This window comes from Rhinichthys klamathensis, unplaced genomic scaffold, assembly GCF_029890125.1.
Source record: "Rhinichthys klamathensis goyatoka isolate OS25496 unplaced genomic scaffold, OSU_Roscu_1.1 h1tg000267l_1, whole genome shotgun sequence".
NCBI lineage: Eukaryota > Metazoa > Chordata > Actinopteri > Cypriniformes > Leuciscidae > Rhinichthys > Rhinichthys klamathensis.
The window spans coordinates 477,220-501,598 of record NW_026606788.1 but is presented as its reverse complement, the minus strand read 5'-3'; the positions used below and the strand labels follow the sequence as shown (position 1 = coordinate 501,598).

The 24,379-nt window shown below is 38.1% G+C and overlaps 1 protein-coding gene and 1 pseudogene across 1 annotated transcript; one reads left to right on the top strand and one right to left on the bottom strand.

Moving 5' to 3' along the window:
* Positions 1 to 914: 914 nt before the first annotated feature.
* On the top strand, positions 915 to 17,312 carry LOC130102077 (uncharacterized; annotated as a pseudogene).
* A 5,126-nt stretch (positions 17,313 to 22,438) lies between these two features.
* Positions 22,439 to 24,085, bottom strand: LOC130102076 (putative nuclease HARBI1). Its single transcript, XM_056267971.1, has 4 exons — positions 23,619 to 24,085; positions 23,159 to 23,271; positions 22,888 to 22,999; positions 22,439 to 22,800 (listed from the first exon to the last, which is right to left on the bottom strand). Exons 1-4 carry the CDS (start codon positions 24,052 to 24,054, stop codon positions 22,439 to 22,441), a joined length of 1,023 nt encoding a protein of 340 aa, XP_056123946.1. The 5' UTR covers positions 24,055 to 24,085.
* Between the last annotated feature and the right edge of the window lie 294 nt (positions 24,086 to 24,379).

Genomic DNA, 24,379 nt, shown 5'->3' with positions numbered 1-24,379 from the left:
ATGATTTGATAGGGGGAGTGTAAACTGAAAAAAACAAATTTACACCTCTAAAATGCTCGACTACGCCACCCCAGAGGCAACATTACCAGGGAATCGCCTTTCAGAATGATTTAAAGCACACAAGTTCGGTTACGACTGAGTCAAGATCAGAAACAGAGGTGTAGTACAAAAATATAATTTTATTAACAACCATTAAACAGCATGTACCAATAGTCAAGTAAAAGAAAATATCGCACACACACAAACACTGCTACACCTGTTCCAGGGCTGAGAACCACTCGCCTATCCTCAAGGAACCACGGCAACCACACGTGCACTCACACTGCACCTCAAATGTGAACCACCGCACACGGAAGAGGAACCCACCACCAAACAGAGAGGAAGGCTCGTCCACACACACACGGGTCTGGGTCCCCGACCCCCCTGGAGAGAGAGCAAAAGTTCCAATTACACATACACATTTATTTTCCTAAAACTTGGTACTCAAAAAGAAAATGCAATCATAAACAACCTACACAAAACCTTAACAAACAAAATTAAATAATAAATGCACAATTAAGTAAATTCACAAACTGGTCGAAGAGAGATTGCTTAATAACTGATTTAGAATACTGGGTAAGCAATCAACCAGATCACAGAAAACTCACAATCCCACAAGAAAATAATAATAATCAAAAAGAAGATAAATACACAGACATGTTGACCAAAGAAAACAAAAAGAAAATAATTCACAGAAACTTGGCTGGTACAAATAAAGAAAAATAAATCACAAGAATGAACCAATCATTTAAATTATACCAGATCTCATTCGCAACCATCATAAAGAACAAAATAAAGAAATAAACCAACTAAAGGGAAACATTAAAGCACAAAAGCGCTTTCCATCTCGACATTGGCTAGTGAATGGCTAGTGAATGGTCAAACCGTTTCGAGGGGTTGTGGAGGAAGAGAAGGCGAGTTACGTTGCCGAATCTGCGACACACCAGGCGGCCACTCCAGCAGACGTTAAAGTGTCCAGCTTCGGAACTCACACAGAATATCGGCAAAACGCCCAGCAACAGCACGTGAGCACTGATCGCCGGCAAGGTGCAATCGATCTGCCGGTCTATACTGCAGCACCCCGCTGAGGGAGATTCAGCACACGTCAAGAGTCGTCATGTGAGGATTTATCCGCCCAAATCCCAACCATACGAATAGCAACAAAGAAAACAGCGCTGGCAAAAGAGAGCAGCCAACAGAAAGCCCACTGCAACGTCCCGCACTCGGTTTGAACTTGCGGCACTAAAACATCCTATTGCAACGCACGTCGCTATAATGTATCACCGGAGTCCTCAGTCCACACAGACAGACAATTCCGTGACACGCCGGAAATGGATAACGTCACTCGTGACGATGAGACGCACATCCCAAAGGCACTACCGCGCTGCTTTTATAGTCCACTAAATCATGCGAAATAGACCCGCCCCGTCATTATGCCAACGGCAATTACTAACAACTGCTACAACAGCATATCAGTTATACTCATATCATTTTAAGTAAAAGACAAGACACAGTCAAAACATGTTGTGGAAAAGGTGAACAGTAATGACCATTCAGATACAGTAAAATGCAACAGAACAGTAATGAATATCAAGTAGTCCAAAGCTTCCCTTGACATTTTTGTTTTCAATTTTTAAAAGCATAAGACCGGTCAAATTGCTGAATTATTTTTTAACAGTACAACAAATTTTCCACAGTAAGTGCTAAAGAAGTAAGCCTTCTCTGCTTGTTAAAAATAGATTCAATTCCATGAATGTCAATTGAACAATGACAGCATATCAGTTCTACTCAAATAATCACTATACTCATATCACTATACTCTGAAAAGGTGAACAGTAATGACGAGTATTAAGTAGTCCAAAGCTTCCCCTGGCGTTTTTGTTTAGTTTCAAGAATTTTCATTTCTGTGTGGAGGAGTGTCCTTTTAACCAATAGCTTTAAACAAAAAACTATGCACATGTTAAAACAACCACACACAAAAACACAGTGGTCAACCTACTCATATCAAACAGAGTAAACTTTTGAATAAAGCAAGTTCTTTGTGAGTGTGTGAACTAAAAAAAGAAATGGTCCTTATTCCAAGAGGTAGCAAACCTTGTGTCCGCCTGCCATGGAAACAGCTCACTCATAGAGTCTGTTTCTGAGAACTTGAGCGTTCTTGGATAGAGTGACTATCTTCTGCAGTACCTCAAAGGTTCTTTCATTTCAGGTGGGTAGATTTAAAGAATTCATTAGTCCAAAAAGCATTGCCGTAGCTAATGCAAAGTTATCCAAGCCTTGCAAGATGTTCTGGCCTTCAAGGACAATCCCGATGTCGTCAGATCTGTCATGGAATTTGAGAATGTAGGTCTCCTCTGTGGATTCTTGAATGAAGGCTTCGTCACCAGCCTGCAGAATGCACAGACAAAATGAGATTCTACAGAACACCGGGCACTGCTCTGAGAATATTATAACAAATGTATTTTCAATCATTTAATAATGTAGATATCATGAAAAATGTGAACTTGTATATAATGAGAACCAGACAAGACCAAGACAGACAGATGACTGATTACAGATTACTGTTAGACCTCAGTTCTAGGATTGTGGATGGTAGTCCTACAATTTTAGAGCCAAGATATTCAATTGTGCAGTGGTCGGCAACCTTATGGCAAGCAGAGGGATAATCACAGAATGGTTTGTTGTATCTGTGCTCTAGCGCAGGTTAAACTATCACTTTATTAGTATTTGTTGCACCTAACTTAATAAAACATGCTATGTGACTGTGGAATGATTACCTCAAAATATATGTCCATTTCAAGGGACTTTATTTAAATTAAATACATACACCACTTCAGCTATTATCACGGGCCAATGGTTATCCCTCCTTAGCATGCATGCCTTAGCAACCCCTTAGCATGCATTAAAGGGGTTGCAAACCCCTTTAACAACAAAAGGTACAATTTATTAAATTGTATATTTTGGCGAATGTCTTAATTACAGCTGCAAAAAAAGATAAAAAGATTGCGATCTCGATTTAAACACCCACGCAATCCTATTCCTAAATGACGATTCCATTATGCTCGAGTGTTGATGGCGAGTGACTATCAATACCGCCACATATGTTTTGGATGAAAAGAGGAATAGACTATCTCCAAAAAATGCAGAAAAGTTCAAATTTATGAAGAGAATCCTGCATTGCCTACTTAACACTAGAAGTCCCAGAATTCCATAACTACTAGAACTGCCACAAGCGGTCATTTTGACCGTTAGATTGCAAACTCTATATCTTTAATGATAAATTCCCAATTGAGAGATTAATGCATTTATTGTATTATGATATCTTTTAAAAACAAAAAAACTCCAAACTGTACATTTAAAAAAGTTTAATTATACATTTATAAATAATAATATCAGTAGCCCGTAATTATCGCATATTCACAACAGATAGGCCTAGCTATATTTCCATATCCATTCAACATAACTCAGAACAAGATAATAACAACTAAAAGTATCTTATTTAGATATTATTTTGACAATGAGAGAGACAATGTCACGGTTTATGAATTCGCTGTCTCCTTTTTCGTCTTGTTGTGTGTGTGTGTGCGTGTGTGCGTGCGTGTGTGCGTGCGTGGTCGCTGATCATAGCAGCTGATCAGTCTTTGTCAGATCGTTGTGGATTTTTCCTGCGTGTTTGTTCCCTGCCTGTATCCGTTTTCCGTGTGTTATCCCGTGTTCAGCACTCCATGGTTCTACACGCAGCGTCCCTGTGCTGCCAAGGGCTTCATACCGGACATTTGCACACCTTAACTCTCCCAGCATCTGACCAGCTCTCAATAAACATATCTGTCATTTTGCAATTGAATCTTCTGATTATTTCCTAATAGACAAAGGTCAACCGTGAGAAATGTAACAAAAGAATACCTTTTAAATATGTTCATTTATTTTTTTGCCTTATGTGTAATTTATATTAAAACATTTTAAATGAAAATACAGACACTTTTAGGAAAAGTCAGGTACCAGCAGGATTTTATTTATTTTTTCAACAAAGTTATTGCAGATATAAAATTCAAAACGGTCAAAATGACCGTCGTGGCCGTTCTAGTGTTAAAGAGATAGTTCACTTTGAAATTATTTTTTGATATGTTTTAGCTTACCTCAAGGGCATCCGAGATGTAGGTGTCTTTGTTTCCGCAGTAGTTTCAATTTTGATATTTTTAGCTCAAAGCGTTCTTGTCTGTCAGTCATATAATGCAGGTCTATGGTCACCACCTCAAAGAGCATGCACAGAGAAGTCCAAATTAAACATGATTTAATGACTCGTAAATGTAAGTACACATTGATGGCCTAAGACACGAAACGAGCGGTTTGTGTGAGAAAACGAACAGTATTTATATCGTTTTTACCTCTTGTAAACACAGCCTTGTCCAAGTGATCTGAGGGCGCGGGCGCTTCGGTCTGTGCAAGCGCCGGAAAACGCCGGAAGTGATCTAAATATGGTTGTGAAAAAACAATGAGTGACGTACACGCGCGAGAGATCACTTCCGGCGCTTGCGCAGACCGAAGCGCCGAATGAAAGATAAAAAGATACATTTAAATGAAAGATAAATTGTACTCACCACATACTCTTTAACTAAATTGCCTGGGTGCTCGTTGAGGTATACGCAGAGACCCTTGATAATTCACTATTGGCCAATATCGACATCATCAACCTGGCCACGGGTGAAAAGCAGAGCAGAGTTTTTTAAAATACATTTTTACCCCCACTGATCTATATAAATGACTGGATTGCTCATGGAATCCTAAACTCCAAGCAGGTGGTTAAGCCACCAGAAGTGTTCGAGTGGCCATATTGCTATTCCCAACTGACTTAATATGCTTTTTACGTCCAGCCTAGTCTTACAACTGGGTGTGCGTCCAGATGGTGCAACCAACCCCAGTTCTCTATTATAGATCAGTGTCTTCCCCAATAAAATGTGTATACACAAAAAACTAAATCCTAACATACTTGAGCCATGGGTTCCATGATGGCCTGAAATCTTCTTCCCATCTGCCCTCCTCGCTTTTGAAAGACTTTTAGAAATTTGTCAGACAGCAAATCGATCTGTGACAAAAATCTGGACTGTAGGGACATGGTGGTAATACGCTTAAATTCAGCATTAATCTGAAATGAAAATAAATAAAATCAATGCATTTCAAAATACAGCATCTATATATTTAATAATATGCATCTAATAATGTTCTTAATATCTCCTTCATGTCACAGGGCATCACAGACAGAAGCTAAAATAGTTTACTTTAAATTAAATTAAAATCAAATTGTATACACTTTATGTAATCAAATAATAACTGGGTGGGAATTGGACACTGATTTTTTTTATAAACGAGCCCGAAATAGAACGGGACTCTTATTTTGAAATGTCTATGCTTTATTATTGCAGAATTCAAATTCAGATGAGTGCATCAAAATATGAATGCATCAAAATTAATGTTGTTGTTAATCAGTGACATATCCAAGGCTGTAATGATCAAAGAAAAAAAATCTGCTTAGCATTTATTAATTTGAAAATAATTACTATTTTTCTTTTTTCATTAAAAAAACAACAACAGTGGCATTTTGTAAACAAACCAGCATTTAAAGGGTTACAATTCTGAACATTAATAAATGTTTGGCCATTATGATTAGAGCTGATGCTGGTTAAAAAATGATGTCAGTGAAAGTGGAAAAAATATATAAATCTATAACATTTTTATGGAAATTTTTGTCAATAATGAACCTGTGTAACTTTTTTTTAATTGATGCACAAGGGTTAATGAAATCATAGTCTTTTGAAGGTTAATAATCACAGTAAGCAGTATCGCGATTTATATTTTTTCAACCCCAAAATATAAGATGCCTTAAAATGATCGTTTGTTATACCATTTAAGGTAGCCTATTGAAGACTTTATTACATTTAAGAAAACTGATCCGCAGGGACTTTTTTATTCGTGCTCCAAAATACATTTTACACTTCGCACACATCTATTTTTAGTCGCAAATACGAGTGAAATGGTTGCACTGTCGAGCCATGACTTGGATAGACTTAAAGGGATACTCCACTTTTTTTGGAAATAGGCTCATTTTACAACTCCCCCAGAGTTAAACTGTTGAGTTTTGCCGTTTTTGAATCCATTCAGCCGATCTCCGGTTCTGGCGGTACCACTTTTAGCATAGCTTAGCATACAGCATTGGAGTGGACAAGACCATTAGCATTTCTAAAAAAAAAATGACCAAAGAGTTTCGATATTTTTCCTATTTAAAACTTGACTCTTCTGTAGTTACATCGTGAACTAAGACCGACGGAAAATGTAAAGTTGCGATTTTCTAGGCTGATATGGCTAGGAACTATACTCTCATTCCTGCGTAATAATCAAGAAACTTCTCTGCCGTACAGTGAGAGCAGCAGGCGTAATGATATGACGCAGCGCCTGAAAATAGGCCACCTTCCGTCAACACAACGGAACTATTTTCAGGCGCTGACTTTACATATCGGGTCTAGATTTTAAATGAATGTTAAGTCAGTACTTTACAGAATGTCGATAGAACCCTCTGAGGGAAAGGACAGCGGTGGAAAGACATTGATTCATGCAGGTTGAATTGAATGGCTAGGCTGTGTTCACACACGTCAAGTAAGACATGGTCCTGGATCAACATATTTTGTTTATCCTGGATCAACATTCCTATCCCAAAATGTAGTCCTTTCCCAATCCCTACCCCTAAACCTAACCCTACCCATAACTTTTCCCTAAAATCAATATCTATAACTGTGGCTGGGGAACTTTCCTCTTCATAAACCACATCCACAACATCTCCAGGTTCAAACTTTTTTTTTAGTATGTCCTTTTTAGGGACAATATCATAGGTGGGAGGCTCCTCCCTCCATTCCACCAGAACCCATGTTTTTGTTCATTTTCTAAATAAATAAATAATTACATGCATACATATTTACTTACATACAATTGAACATAAATATATTTATACATGAATAAAATATAGGCCTATATTAATCCAAAGGTGTACAAAACTCTAAAGTCTCATCATTCACATTCATCTGTTGCCTTCCGCTGACTGTATCCATGACAACAATGTTACCTTTAACGGCAACCAGCCAGCGACTAGGGCTGTTCGATTCCGGATTTTTGTCGGATTTTCCGAAAGCCAGTTGTCCTTCCCATTAGACTATTGCGAGTGCTGCTTGGTCATAAATATAACGAGGCATTTACTTCCATGCATGAAAACGGGTCTGCGGTGAAATAGGTTTGAAGTATATTACTAGTGGGGTCCGGGGGCATGGTCCCCCGAAAGAAAATTTTAAATATTCCATATTTTAAAGCATCAATCTGATGCATTTTGAGATGCATTTTTTGCAAACCTGGGGAGAGAAACTTAACTTCAGCCATGGGTCAAAAATATTATGGCCTCATAGCGTTAGCTAATAATGTTCCACCGGAGCGTTCTCTCCTGCTGTGTTCAACGCCTCGTCAACTTTACCAGCGCAGTTAAAAAAAAAAAAAAATCAAGTAGAATTTCTATAAATCTAGTGTTGAACTGATAATCACTCTTTTGTGTGTTAAACACAATCTAATTAATACAGACAACTTCATTATAGCTAAAGAAAAACAACAAATCAAAAAAAAAAAAACATGATCAACCTATGACAAAAATTAGCCTATATTATACTAGATTAGTGGATACCTCAGTAAAATTTAGTCTAGAAAAACAATAATTGTATAAAATCTGAACATTTAGTGGGGAACAAATAAGCAAATACACATTGCATTGTTGTAAAATATACATTCATGAAAAACAAGATAAAAATCAATTATATATATATATATATATATATATATATATATATATATATATATATATATATAGTTAAGACATTTTTTAAATGTATAGCACAGCTGTTTAATGAGGCAGCAACATATGATAGAGAGAACAGAACAGAACAAAAAAGGCTAATAATCTTTCATTGCGCAAAAAGTAGCCTATGATATGATTATGAAAGACTCCAATACAGTGCGGCATTTTATTTTTCATTTTATGCGAAACCATATAGCTTTATCTACAGATCAAGTATAATAATAGTATTGAATCATCTTGGACTTGGAGAGAGTTTTATCGTGGACTGTCGTAACCGAACGCGACGCGCTGTTTGAGAATGACTGACAGGGAAAAGTTTACGTGAACTTGAATTTAATTACTTAAATATTCATTTCTATCTCACATTATACTATAATATGGCTTCATATATTATTTTTGTGAACGGCCCTATTTGTTTTATAATTGGGGATGTCGTTTTGCTAAATTTATCGCAAATTTGGCATTTACATTTTTTTGTCGAATCTCACGCAGCGCCAGACTTGACCTTGGAGGCATTCTTCGTCGCGTGAGTGTGATTGATTTTTGTCGATTGATTTCATAAATCAGATTTATTACTTGTCCTAAATTACAACGAGTAAGATCAAACCCCGCCAAGCAACCGATTCTAAAGATTTCATTGGGTCAGCCTACACACAATGCTGAAATAATCATCCTACCCGGCCTAAACCATACTCTGTGTCACGACTGGATCCATTTATTTAGTCTGAACTTTATTTATTTACAGGTGACGTGATTGTGTTGACAAATGAAATCGGTTACAGGCCGCGGTTTGTGTTACAAAAAAAAATCTTAAAGGAGGAGTCGATTCCCCTTAATGGAATTGATTCCAACCTTGGAATCGACTCTCAATTCCTAACGCCTCGGAATCGATTCTTTTTGGCATCAATTCCCAGCCCTACCAGCGACTCTCACGGTCTCGATAATTTACTTCTATTCTAAGGTAACCAAAAGGTACAATAATATCAATTATTAGTGATGAAATACAAAACAAAGTAATGTGTTTTGTTAACAATAGATAAAGCTAATTTTTTAGTCATTTATTTAAAAAAAATTTGATATAGGTGGTATAACGTTATTATTTTATAAGCCTATAATGTGCCGGCAGCAAGAAAAAACATTTTCATATGTTTAGTGTTACAAATACACATTCATTTAGAAATGTATAACAGAACAGTAATTTAAAAGCATTATAACGATACAATTATTATAATAAAAAAGGCGGACTTACCTTCACAAGACAAAGTGAGAGTTGAATTACGTGAATCGGCTACGTGTAGCGAGTAGAGCGTCAATGAAACACGTCACCTCAGTCAATCGAATCTCTAGAAAGATTCATTTACCGGTTCTTTATGTAGATTACACGAGCGTCTTTTCCAGGGTGAAAGACTCTTAGGCTATTCAACAGATTCCTTAAAACACAAGTCTTTCGCGACAACTTTTATTTTCTTTAAAAAAAATAGCCTTCTAAAAATATATATCTATATTAATCCTATGTTCCTAATTCAATTTTATAAATACCCAGATTCGTTATTGTAGTCATTTTTAGAAAATGTTCTTATATTACAATTTGGTTTAAGCTATTCGGATAATGCAAAAAATATATTCTTTATTATGTTTACAAAGAAATAACACTAACTTGTTTCTTTTTGAAGGATACACATGGAGTATAAAGTGTACTTAAATGAAGAGGCACCTGTTCCAGCAGCTAAAGGCGATGGACACAGAATATAATAGGTTGCTGAATTCAGAATAATATGCAAATAACTGTAATTTAGGCAATTGTTTTCTTATTGTAGAATTACATATTGACATTAATCAAATAAGCAAGAATTCTGCTCTTTCTTCTTCTTCAGGCGCAAAAAAAGAGAAGATCATACAAGACATGGCTTATTCCTGATATAGTTGCAGTAATTCAGGTTTTGATGTTGGCCTAATGATAAATACATGGCCATTTGTTGTAGTCAAGAAGCCATGTCTAACTAGCTCCTGTATGTTTATAATTTCATACTTATAGGAAAAAATTTCCAATGATGGTGACAATATCAGCCAATCTAACAGGAACTCCCCTGATGCTCATGTGAGAATAGTTGGGGTTTTTTCAAAGTTAATCGTCTTTAGAATTGCGCTTCTTTATTGTCATAAGGTTGGCAATTCTTTAATCCTTTATCAGCCAGCACATAGTAAAATTTAAAAGTATAGTACATGCATAAATCTAGTGGTCCAATAGCTGTACATGTCTCACAGGGAAACGTTTCTCCCGATGATGAGAATGAGGTCGTCAGCGATGCTGATGGGAACTTTTCAGATGCTGATGTGAGAAGAATTTTTTGATCTTTTCTTTTTATCCAATGTTTTTGTAAATATCTATGTTCATATCTTTTGTTTTAATGTGTAATAAATGCACAATTTCTGACAGGAAAGCTTTTCTGCTGATGACGAGGATGATGTTTTTAGCACAGCTTATGAGAACTTTCCACAGACTCATGTGAGAATAAAGTTTAGAATATGTACTAGTCTATAGCCTCACACTTTGTTTTCTTCTTTATGTGTCAGCTTGTAATAAGTGCAATATTTACTGTCAGAAACCACAGTGCAGTTTCTGAGGGAAGCACAGAAGAAAGAGAAGAGTGGTGTGGCAGTGAGGAAAAGATATATCCAAATGCCAAAATCACTATAAAGAATCTCTCCTGTCTATACTTGCCTACTGTCATGTTTCAATGTGTTTAAGTTCTGTTTTGGTATCTGGTTTCCCCCTGTATTTGTGATTTTGGTTTAGTCCTGTTATTAGTTCAGTTTTGTGATCTTGTTCACCCCCGTCTTTTGTGATTTTGGTTCAGTCCTGTTAGTTTTCCCGCTCTGTCTAATTAGTTATTCCCTTCACCTGTGTTGAGTTAATCATCCTATTAGTCCCTGTTCATTTAAGCCCTGTGTTTTCCCTCAGTGTTTGTTGGTCGTCCTTGTATGGTTGTTTTCCTGAGTTCCTGTGTTTTCATGTAACCTGAGTTTGCGAATAAACCAGCTGCATTGAAATTCTGTTCCCTTGTCTTCAGTATCCTGCAACAACCCTGACACCTACAGCCTCGGGCATACGACATCCAAAGTGGCTTTGAGTGACTTGTTAGATCTTATCAATCTCCACTGTCCTGATTCAACCAATGCCGTTCCAGATAGTTTATACAAGTTCATGAAATCCTTTCACTGTGACACTTTTGAAGTCCATTATATTTGCCCATCCTGCCAATATTTCTTTGGTAATGAAATCCCCACCCCCTGTGCTAAAATTCTTGGCGGTTTGGGCCAAGAAAGCCAGAAATGAACTCGTTTCTGCAATCATTTGTTAATGAATTGCGAAGTCTTGAAAACCAAGGGTTACCTTGTCAGTGGAAAGGTGAAAAATCAGTAGTCCATGTTTACAGTTTGCTTTGCATTTGTGATTCAGTGGCTCGTTGTGCTGTACAGAATGTCAAGCAATTTAATGGAGAGCATGGTTGTAACTGGTGTTATCAAAAGGGTGAGGTTGTAGAAAAGGGTAATAGGTTTACAAGGGTGTATCCTTTGCAGTCAACGGAGCCAGAGCTGAGATCACACAAAAAACACACTAAAGATGCTCAGCAAGCTGTGGATTCGGAAACATGCATAAATGGTGTAAAAGGTCCATCTCCTCTAATGCTGCTGATGTTTTTTAACATGGTTACTGGATTTGGATATGATTACATGCATGGCATATTACTTGGTGTTTGTCGCCAGCTGACTACCCTATGGTTTGACTCCAAATCCCATACAGAGCCTTGGTACATTGGAAGAGAAGTCGAGTAGATTGAAAGAAGGTTACTTGCCATTAAACCACCTGCAAGTATAACAAGACCACCCCGTACAATTTCTTTGCGTAAATATTGGAAAGCTTCGGAATACAGACACTTTTTCTTATTTTACAGCCTTCCCTGTTTGTTCGGCATTTTACCCAGAAAATATCTTGACCATTTACTACTTCTAGTACAGGCCACATACATTCTCCTTCAAGATTCAATTCCCCCCCATGACATTGACAAAGCTGATGGCCTTTTAAAATCATTTGTGGGCCGTTTTGAGTCTCTGTATGGAAAGTGTCATGTGTCTTATAATGTCCAGATACTTGTACATGCAGCAGCATCTGTAAAAAATTGGGGTCCTTAATGGAGTCACAGTGCATTCTTATATGAGTCCCAGAATGGACACCTTCAGAAACTCTTTCATGGCACACAAGCTGTAGTAGAGCAAATTGTTAACATGTTTAACCTTTACCAGCATGTTCCACGACTCATTGCTGCTGTATTCAATGATCAACAAACACAGCACAGCAAAAGCTTTGTTGAAAAAATGTTGGGAGGCACCAAGATTGTGACAAAGTGTATTGGTAGTTCTAGCGTGATGTTTCTTGGATGCCCACATGTACGACAGCCAACCCCAAGAGTCTTATCTCCTTCAAGAGTCGGGTTTTAGTGCACATAAAGCTTTCAGTTTTTATTCTAGGGCTGTGGTTAATGGCAAGCGAATTCATTCAAAAGGAGCAAAATCTTTATTTAAAAGAACCAACCATGCAGTTCAAACCAAACATGGGTCTGTAGCATTAATACGATCATTTATTAATGTAGGTAATGCGCAAGGAGAGGGTCATGCCTTCATTGATGTTATGAAAACAACAAGTAATGACATCAGCAAAGACAGAGAATCAGGGATGACAGCAACAAGCATTTTAAAAGAAAGAGGGATAGACTCAGTTGAACTAATCAAATGCACAGACATACATTCAACCTGTGTCTATCTCAAGGACCTGCCAGGTCTTGCAAATATTTTTTTTTGCATCCGACCAAATAGATGGGAGTTGGATTAAAAATAAATTGCTGGTTTTGATCTGAATGTTATAAAATGTAAAAGTGTACAGTACACAGACTCATATCTCTTAAATGTTGAAATGTCTTGGATGTTTGCATAAATGCATAATTTTGAAATGATTTAGAGTAATGGTGAATTTTTTATTTTTGCCTATATCTATTCTTACTCTTAATTGTATTCATTTATTTGTTAAGACTCATTGTTTCTATTGCTGCCAACAGAGCATAATATATCAAAAATAGTTCAATGATATGTACTTGAATATAATTAAATAAAAATTGTATGACTAAAACGACAGCAACTATCACAGTTTTATTCTCTAGTCATTATATAGTCTATCCTGAATCCAAAACCTGTAGATTTTTTTATATTTATTTTTCATTTTGTATTTATTTATTTTTCATTTACAGGAAAAAACTCCATTATAAAGTCCTGCAGGATTTGTCACTTGTGCTGCACAGCAGTATGTGCAGGACATTCCTACTTGTTTTACAATGAGCCCTTCAGTACAACAAAAACATGCAGGAACATCCAACAATAGTGAAAAATCCTGCAGGATTCCTGTAGGTTATTTTTGTAAGGGTAGACTGCACGTCTGGCCATATATCTATACAAAATACCATCAGAAGTGACATATACAAATATATCATTTTAATTTGACTATACAAATATATCATTTTAATTTGACTAGGAATTAGGCTCAAAAGAAACAGTATGCCGAGTGTTTTTATATTACCACAGCAGTGTTCAGTGTATTAGATCATTTACTAGATTAAGGATCGATCAATCAACAAATTAAACTCACTCATTCTGTCATAAATTATTAAAACGTCATTCGAATTTGACAAATAATCAATTTTCTTGTCCCTAATAGTCAACATAATGCAGGGAAACTGTAAAATGATCTGCTGCAGTGCTAAACTTGCATCATAAAATTACAACACTCGACCTATAAATGTATATGAATTAAACTCACCGAGACTGTCGACAGTTTCTTTTCCATTCGTCATTTTTTATATCCATGTATGTGGTTAGTCAAATCATATCCACCCTATTCCTACGCCCGCTACTGTAGAAATCATTATGGGTGAAACTTCCGGTGAGATAGCGGAAGTAGAAGTAAACTAGTAAATCCCAGTGGTTATGGTGCGTGGCTAACCGTTATAATCTGTTCTTTCCTGATGCAATTCTTTCTAGATTAAAAAATAACTGCAATCTGACAAATACGGTTTTATTTTGTTTTTATTATTTTGAGTTTTATTGTTGTAAAATGTCATTGCGGAGCTCTGGTATCTGTTGCGCTGTTCGCGGCTGTACTAACAACCAGACTAAGCTAAATCTGTGGCTTCAACAACAGTGCGTTGAACACAGGGGCGTAGCCATCATTTCAAAAGTGAGGGGGACAGAAAGTCAAGTTTTTTTCTTCAGACTTTTCTTGACAGGTTTTTGCTTAATTGGTTTAATATGCAATTTATTTTTAAAGCAATAAAACAGAAAGAAAGAAATGCAGATGTTCAGTAGCCTACTTTATATTGCACATGCAGGGTTTTTGGTCGCAAACGAGGCGGAGGTGGTAAAATCCCGACCATGTATTTTTAATTAGATAATAAAATGTTTATTTTTCGTAGATCCCCATATAGCCTAGGTGTTATCCACATTATTTTTGCCCCCCCCCCCCCCCCCCGCCGGAAGAAAATTTTGTAATTTTTAAAGATAAATTCATTAATCTGGTGCACTTTGAGTCCCCCGAATCCACTGTTAAAAATAAATAATCCACCCGTCAACCGCCCAAACATATGATATTCTCTGATTTATATTTGATCATCGCATTACAATTATTAAAATTATCAGTGTTAAACATGATAATATGGTTAAATATCACACTGAAGTAGACTGATTTAAAAATAACATTTAGGTTACTTAGAATAAAAGTTCTTCTTTTGGCTAAATTAAATTTCCTTAAAAGCCTAAACAATGTCTGTCTTACTAAACTTTCCAATTGAAAACCTTCAAACTTCAAGCTTTTAAAACTAATTAAAACTTTCTAGTTAGGCTTTTTCAAGAGAACTTAAAGTTTGTCTATAACTTTTTTATCTAAATGTAAAGTGTTACCGAATTATGGTAAACATCATGTAAATGTTACAACGCTGCCTGATTCAAGCAGATCGTGGCTGTTATTGCAGGAAAATACAAATTCAGCATTAACAATCACCATGTTTATTCTAATTTGAAGGGCTTTGATAACATATCTGTGAAAATAAGACATTACGAATAAAAAAAGATTGAAAATAGTATTAGTGCACGTTTTTGCGGGTAGTGAATATTTTCAATTTATAACAAAACTTCTTAATTCAACAAGAGAAATAGGCAGAGTTATTCATCATTGTGCAACACAATTCGGATACTACATGACAACTTACTTACAGTGCTTGACTTTTTCGTGAAAAACGAGTGAAGAGTTTTTGCCGTTTTGAACTGATACTGATGGATTCGGCGCGGGTGCGAACACGTCCCCCCCGTCCCCCGCGTAATCTACGCCCATGATGTACCTAGAACAAAAAGAGATTGTTGTTGTGAGAAACGGTACAATTTCCATCGCCTACCAAAAGACGAGGAATGCAAAAGAATTTGGGTGAAAAACCTAAACTTGAAGAGACCACCCAAAACACTGTATGTGTGTTCATTTCATTTTGTTGACAAAAACCCGACGGAGGAAAACCCGCATCCAACTTTGTGGTTGGGCTACGAAAGACCACCAGAAAAGAGACGACGGGTCCTGAAAAGGATTGACAGCAGTGCCACGAGAAAATCAGGTATGATTTCAGATGCAGGATTTCAACAGCATTGTAGTTTTTGTCTAATAATGTTAATGGCAAGTTAGTTTTACTGCTTTCTGTAAAGCTTAAAATGCCGTTTATGGCACGGAGTGCAGGGCAGTATGTTTACAGTTGTTTTTGTGTGTAGAAAAAAAAACCTTTTGCAGTTTTTGATAGAGAGAAACAAGAAACAATTCTAGTTTCACTGTTAGGCCTATTTATTTAACTAATAGACCTACTAATCTCTGTGTAAAAATATGATGCTGCAATCTTTCTAAAGTCATTTTGCACCACTGTAAATTGGCTCCTAATCTCAGATGAAAATTTGTCATTTTGACCCCCTCTTCAATATATATATATATAGTATATACACAAAATATTTTGACTTTAATCACTATTTATGTTTGTCTTTCTTCAGAAAAAAATATTATAATTATGATTATAATATAACAATATTAACAAAATCAAAAATTTGAGCTGGGGAAGTTTCTGAAATTTGGTTGATTTGACACAGAATGACCCTACTCAGAAACTAAAGCTAAAATGCATATCATAAAAACTAAATGTGTTAGCAGCACAATCCAATAATGATAAAGTGATAATATCTCTAATACTCTAATAACTGTGAACTCTATTGTTACCCTCAGATGAGCTTGATGGGTTGGATGAGATTGATTGGGAGCCGTGCTCTACATCAAAGCCCTCCTGTGATGCCCAAACTCAGTGGTCAGACCCAGAGATGGAGGATCACACCTATTCAAAAGGACCTACCATCACCTGCAGAACGAGCACTACACCATCCCCAGAATTACCATGCCCTGTTGCAGACAGTATTTTGGAGAGTGATGCTCTTGTACACAGGGATTCCACTCATTGCGTTTCACACCCTTGTATCCTGCCTACAACCATTTGCCCCTACTTCTTCATCCATGCCTGTTGTGGACCAAATCCTAATGACCTTAATGAAACTAAGGCAAAACTTAGTCATGGCTGATTTAGCACACAGATTTAAAACGTCACAAGGTCAGGTCAGCAAGACTGTTGGAATCTGGATAGACATAATGTCTGAAGACACCAAGGATCTTGTTATCTGGTTGCCTCGTGAAACAATCAAAGCTATGTTGCCCCAAGCTTTTAAAGAACGCTTTTCAAACACAACCTGTGTAATTGACTGCTCAGAGACTGTCTTACAGAAAGCCAAAAACCTCAACTCTGGAAGTGAATCGTACAGCTACTACTATGCCAACAACACTGTGAAATATTTAGTGGCAATTTCTCCCTCTGGAATGATCATGTTCATTTCAGATGCTTATGGTGGCAAATGCAGTGACAGGTACATAACACAGAACTCAGGGTTTCTGGACTATTTGCGTGCTGGAGACGAGGTGATGGGTGACCGTGGTTTCACAATCAGGGATTTGCTGGAGGAGCGTAGAGTAAACTTAATCATTCCAGCATTTACACGCAAAGGATGCCAGCTGACCAACGAGCAGGTAACGCATACACGGCGTATTGCTCACGCCCGCATTCATGTTGAACGGGCAATAAGGCGTCTGAAGGTGTACAAGATTCTTTCGCAAACAGTGCCAATTAGCTTGGTCCCAAAAATTAATAAAATGCTCAAGATCTGTGCTGGTCTAGTGAATTTAAGAGGTGAGCTTATTTCAAGTGAAAAGTGAGAAAGAGAAGAGAGTCAATATATTGCACTTCAACACACACACACTTAATTCGTTTCACATTTCAAAAACTGTGATGGGGTACAGCTACACTTACAGGACCTCTAATACATTACACTCAGGTAAAGAGCTGTATAAACTTAAAATCTAGAAATAAAGCAGAAAAAACAGAAATTGAATAGAAAATGTTTTGATTTGTCTTTTTAATGATGCAATATATTATCTAACTTTTGTATCTAACACATGTAATATACCTTTCTAGTGTCTTGAGTTTTTAATACTTTTTAAAAAATATATATTTTAGTTTTTTCCTATTTATGCTTTTATACAGTACTTTTGGTGTGTGTTGTTGTGTACAAGATATAACACCTGTTATCTGCTTACTGTATTTGCAAAATATTCTGGTATTTAGGACAGAGCTTCAGCTTCTTTGCAACAAAATCATCCACTAATCTAGGAAGCATGTGTGAAAAATAAAAATTCTGAAGGTGTTTCATGTGTGCATCTGTATATTTTTTGTCAAATGAAATGTCTAACTCCAGGTGTTCAGTTGATGTCCAGATAACCAGCTTGCAGCTCTGCAGCCCCAGGCACATCATTGTCAGCTGGATCTGGACAAATAAATGTAAAATAAAATGGCTTACATTTTGTTATAATGATGGTTCACAAGTATCTCTCCCATTAGTTCAAATCTTAAAAATATTTTTGTTCACCCACCTGGAGGTAGTGTCCACTTTGCCCATTGGGAACGATGAGATACTTCCCATTACTTAAGCATCTGATGTCACCGTTTGGCCGACCAAGAAATTCTGCAAGTGACATGGCACTCGTTAGGGGACACTTAATCTCAAGAAGCTGTGTTGAGTCCAAAATTCCATCTGGGCTGGTCAGGACACACCACCAGGCCTTTCCTCTCCACAGTGTGTCCGTGAGCCTCCATGAGCTGTATGGCTATGTCCTCATTTTCTTTTCCATGTTTAGTTGCAGTATTGCCAGTGAAAGTGTTCATTTAGGAATTTTTGTGGGTTGGTAGAGCTCCGCTTGGGGACTCTCTTTGCTGTGCTCGCAGTCAGTCGCCGCTTCCTTGCATCATGCCACAGTTGTGATGCACTCTGTACCTGTGTCTCTTCAGTCAACTTCTCCAGCTGAGCAGGGCTTAGTTGAACATAGGTCTCATAAAAAGTGAGACACTTCTTACAAGTTAGTGCTGTTCCATGTTCTGTATGTGGTATCTGTAGACCACATTGGCTCTGAGAAGACTCATTATTCTCTACATCTAATCTGTAACACCGCTGAAGGAGACCATCTGTCTGTAGATGAAATAGTGGGGCCATCACATACCCCTTTTCCACCAAGGCAGAGCTGGTGCTGGTTCGGAGCCAGAGCCTAGTTTCAATTCGGTTCTTTGTTTTTCCACACGCAAAGCACCAGCTCCGAACCAGGAAAAGTGGTTCTTAAGTAGCACCAAATCATTGCTGGTCTAGAACAGAGCCAAGTAAGAACCGCTTGCGTCAGGGGCTGGGGGCGGGGTTACCGTGACCAACAAGACGAATAGAAACTTGTGACCGCCATTTTTAAATAGCAGCTAGTCGAGCTAATAGCAGCTTGATTATAATATCCGTCTATGTAAGTTACGGCGAGCTGCACAAACGCGTTGGATTCCGATGTATTTTTGCAAACCCATGAGCATCCATAGTAACCCAACGTCCGTTATTGTTGATGGCTTGTTCGAGATGCATCGGAGCGGCGCGGACCGATCGGAGCTGCGGGAGTGTTTGGAGATCATACGACTCCTTGTGCTTTTGGATCGCTTTCGCAGTGCTTTGATGTCATGCGGCGATCGATCTGCGAGAAGCCGATGCATCTCGAACAAGCCTGGCGTGTTTGGCGCTACCGCACTAGCTTTGCTGGGCAACATGAGACGTATGCAGTGACGTAAGATCTGGCTCTGTTGTGGCTCTCTAGCCGGTGGAAAGGCAAACCGGTTCTTAGTAAGCTTGTCAGTCGAACCAACTCTGAACCAGCTCTGGCTCTGGCTCCGAACCAGCACCCGGTTCTTGTTGGTGGAAAAGGGGTAACAGAGGAACTGACATACATTTTAAATTCTGAGTGATCCTTGAAAAGTTTGGGGAAGCCTTCTGTGGATGACACACTTATGGGATCTGGTGCTGATGAGCCTGGATGAATGTGGTCTGGTTTATGACGTTTGAAATTAATGTGCTTAACCTTTTTCTGCTCTACATTCTGCCTTGTGCCTGCATTCCACTTCCTCTGCACATCAGTACATGATATCCCTGTCTTTCCCTGTCTGACTGCATTCTCAACCTACATTAGAAAATTGCCCATTATAAAATACACTCAGCAGTTGCAAACTGATTTAATTCAATTCACATTTATTTATTTGCCTTTCACAATACAAATCATTTAAAAGCAGCTTTACAGAAAATGCATGTTGCCTACATTACAATTTATTGTGATCTTTTATCAGAGGTGACTGTATCCAAGTAATGTCATAAATATACGTATACATACAATTCACACAGTTAGCTAATAATGTATTAAACTAAGGCAGAAACAATGAGCTCATTTAAGTAATGAATACAAATGATTAGGTTATAACAAATTATTAGGATGTAACAGGCAAACTGATATTACAAAACTACCAGAAATATCAGCATTTTACCTTCCAAAGTATTGCAGCTGCATGATCGCCCTGGTCCCGCAACACATGAGCACCCAGCTGTCTGTACTTCACCTGACGATGAAACTAAAACCCAGGCCCGGTGATGTGGGACTTTAAGGCGCTGACTAGGCTCTATGTCCGCTTTAAGGTAGACAAGATTGTGTCCCGTCTCCTTTATCAAAACGCGACCGACTTTATTACTATGCAAGTACTGATAAGCCTCAGAGCTTTTCAGATTGTTCATCGCTTCACCGTCCGTAGCAACGGAGTCAATAAAGTAGCTAAATATACTGGTGTAAGTTATCTGAGGCCACTTCTTCAGGTCGTCCTCCCATCCCTCAACAGTAGAAGGCAGTGGTATAATCAAATTATTCCGTTTGAGGTGTAACAGACTGTGTTCCCACATATTTAAGTTACCGCTACCATAGACTGTTTATGACCCTTACCATAGAAAACGCCGGTTCCGGTTCAGTGACAGTACGCGCCGGAAGTCGCGCCCATAATTCACGCAAGGAATCATGGGGGCTAGGAATAAGGTGGATAAAACAGTGAAATCTCCCACAAACTCTTCTGTCTTGCCTGCACTCGAGACAGTGACGTGAGCTCCACTGAAAGTCTTCTTTCCTATTGGTTGTCGCTCACGAAAATCGCTTCTCATTTGCATAAAGTTGAAATTTGTCAACTTTTGTCGCTTGACACGCCCACATTCTGTCGCCAACGCTCACTGTCGCCGGATGTTGGCAACGCTCCATTGAAATAATAATAATACGTTTATTTTCTATAGCGCCTTTCAAGAAGGTCCGGAGGGTTGTTTCATAAAAGAAGCTTTGAAAAGCGGGGATTAAGCTCCAAAACCCGACTTGAATTAACCTAACAAATCAGTTGGGGTTTAAGGCGGTTTCATAAAAGGTAATTCAAGTTCACGCAATCTCACTAATTTGAACCAGGTTTATCTAGTCTAGATAATTGCGCGTGCACGCTATTCTTAAGAAGCCCTGATGGTGGAGCATAGATTCATCAATTTAACATGGCAACTAAAGGGAAAGAGAGAGCAGCGATGTTCACGGCAACTGAGCAGCAATTACTTCTCGAATCTTACGAAGAATTTAAACTCATGATTACAAAAAAAGGAAATACCGCAGCAATTAATAAAACGAGAGAAAAAGGCTGGCAGGAAATTGCTGATCGTCTCAATGCGTAAGTATCAATTAATGTAGGCCTACATTACTATATTTTATTAAAGTTAAATGAAATGTTTGTCACAATACATTGAAGTGTGTGTGTGTGTGTGTGTGTGTGTGTGTGTGTGTGTGTGTGTAACTTTTACAGCAGCAAATTAAGTGAAGAAAAAAGAACATGGCAGCAGGTGAAAATAAAATATAAAAATATTGTTCAGAATGGTAAGTATTAATCATAAAGTATCTATGCAAGTAATTAAGCATAACCAGCTTGATGTTACAACTGTCCAGTCTCATGATGTTTAATATTTGCAGCTGCCAAAAAGAAGAGTGAGGTTTCTGGCACTGAGGGAGGGCCACCAACAGCCAACTTTACTCCTGCAGAGGAGCTGGCGTTAGACCTGAATAAAGGGAGGGCTGTCATTGAGGGAATAGAGGGGGGAACAGCATCTGGATCCATTCCATCCAGTATAAGAGATCACTACTTAAAAGGTATTTTGTTTATTTTATTTATTTTTATTCTTGCATTCCTAACTAAATCTTTTTGTTTTATAGTGATGCCAAATTCTGTGTGCTTTCTGGATCCACCAGACATCATGCTGAACCCTGTGAGTATGACAGTATGAGTTTAAAGCACTGATTTTTCTAGTGGTGATTTATTAAACCAAGTTTAATTAATGGTTTTAGGTTGAAGGCCCATCTACAGTTGAGGAGGATGAGGAGACTGTGTATGTTCAAGGAGGCCTGAGGTAGGCACAGATTTCCACATTATATATTTAAAAGCCTACCTGTGAGGTGCTAAATTGTGTATTTCCATTTTTGGCAACAGGATGCTGACACCCTTCTAGAGCCCTCTCAGTCTGGGACCACATGTGACCAAGTGAGTATTAAAAAATTACAAAAAAAGTGCCAAGAGCACTAGATCAAACTGAGAAAACTTAAATGTCTGCTCCTACAAAACCCAGAACATAAAGGGAGTCTACAAAGGGTATCTCCTGAAACAAATGGAGGCCATAGATACTGACATCCAATATAAAAAACTCAAGATGAGAAAGTTGGAGCTGGAAATCCAACAGCTTGAGAAAAATGTAAGTAGAACTGCCATATTTAAAACAATGACACATGACCTTTTTGTTTTTTGACCACATTTAATTGTATGTTTTCACCCCCAACAGCCAGCTTCAACCTAAATAAAATAAAAAATTAAATATGACTTGTGTGTCTGGTAAATTAAGGGGAAAGTGAAAACTTTTAACATTTGGACAGTATTAACCAAAATAATTATTGGCATAACTGTCTCTTATAACCCTGCCTATTTCATTGTCATCAAAAATGCCTTCAATGTCCCAGTCTTGCTCTACAACCATCCTTGGTTGCCTCTCTCTCCTCAGACAGGCAATGTTATGTAGCACAACACATGCAACTACAATGTCACATGCCCTTTGTGGAATCACTCTGAGGTAATTCAGGCACTGGAACCTTGACTTGATGAGCCCAAATGCCATCTCTATTCGTGCATGGGCAATATTGTAGTTGTGCTGTGCCTCAGTCTGCGTCTCCTGATAGGGAGTCAAGAGATAAGGCAGGCATGCATATCCCTTGTCTCCCAGCAAAACTCCTGAGAATTGACCTGAAAAAAATAAAAAAAATAATAATAATTTAGCACTGAAATTGTTGAATGTATTTTAAAGCTGTAGTTCCTGTAGTACTAACACACCTTGTGCCAGTTGGTGGGAAAGAGAAGAGGCCCGAAAGATTCTGGAATCATGCATTGAGTCAGGCCATTTTGCCTCTACATTTGTGATGATGCAATCTGCATCACAAATCATCTAAATAATTAAAAATGTAGGTCACTACATTGGACTTATATATATATATATAAATAAATAGAATTGTTAATGCATTTGCAATAAATAGAACACAGGTGCCCAGCTTATTGTAAAGAACAATCGCTTCTAGCCTACAATATAATCTCAGTGGGACTGTACCTGTACATTGATGCTGTGTAATGATTTCCTATTAACGAAGTCTGCTTCATGCGGACCAGACGGGCGCTTTATGCGCACGTGGGTGCAGTCCAGAGCTCCGATAACATTTGGGAAAGCTTCAAAAGTTAAGTTTTTTTTAAGTGCATTAACAGACAATAAATATTTCCATTTTCTATATAGTTCTTATTTGAACTTACCAGCGATTCGAGCCCGTTCTCAACCCAAGGCGTAATATACTGACTCTTTTGCCAAAGCGTCTATATCCCACGCACATGGCACCCTTTAGCGTCATATGAGACGCAGATATATGGCGCCTCCTAGTGGTCTAACCCTAACACTACCCCAGACCTAAACCTACCCAAAACCGAAGCGTGTTATATTGACGCTAAAGGGTGCCATATGCGTTGGATATAGACGCTTTGGCAAAAGAGTCAATATATTACGCTTTGGGATGAGAAAGCGTTGGCGATTCCATAAAAGGCCTGTTTAATACTGTGAATCGCTCTGTGGCCAGGGAAGGTGATGAACACATTAAGCATTTTTTTTAAAGACAGGTACACAATCCGTACAGAGCGGCAAACCGATGCTTTGCTGATATTCTCTGCATCTCCGACTGTGTACAAAAATGTTCCGCTGGCAAAAAAGCGAAGTGCAATGCACACCGTCTGTGGGACTGTGAGCGCTTTATTGCGCCGTGTGCTTTTTGCGATGTGTGGGCTCAGTAATCTACAAATATATGCTATCCCTTCCCTCGAGAATCTATACCGCTCATGCAGGTAGTAGTCAGAAAAAGCCAACGGGTCTGCCCTGTCCCTGAAAGTACGTTCTCTTTGAAATGCCCTGCGTATGATTATCGCTCCCTCATCCACCACCTCATCAATGAAAGGACACGCCATGACTATGCGTCCTCCTACACGTATGGGTGGAGCTCCCTATTTATAGACGTTTAATTGATTCATTACAAAAATCACACCAACTAAACAAATAGGCCTACCTTTACTTTACATTTGTTTCACTTTTTGTATGTTCGAATGTATTACATTTATTTTTAAAGTGCATTTGTTTTCATTGTTGGACTGATAGTGGTTACATGAAATAAAATGGCAGCATGCCAGAGAGTCCGATGTCACATTCCCAGTGGGTCAGTATTAAAACGGTATTCTGGTTAAGCATCATTTCAGGCTTAGCCTGACAGTTAGCCTGCCCTGGACCAGGCTAGTT

Excerpts from the sequence above, each read along its gene's own strand:
- LOC130102076 (XM_056267971.1), bottom strand. The coding sequence starts at position 24,054 with ATGGCGTGTCCTTTCATTGATGAGGTGGTGGATGAGGGAGCGATAATC. Across the intron at positions 23,272-23,618 it reads CTTTTATGGAATCGCCAACG|TCCCAAATGTTATCGGAGCT; the intron begins CTTTCTCATCCC and ends CTTTTGAAGCTT. Across the intron at positions 22,801-22,887 it reads TTCCCACCAACTGGCACAAG|GTCAATTCTCAGGAGTTTTG; the intron begins GTGTGTTAGTAC and ends TATTTTTTTCAG.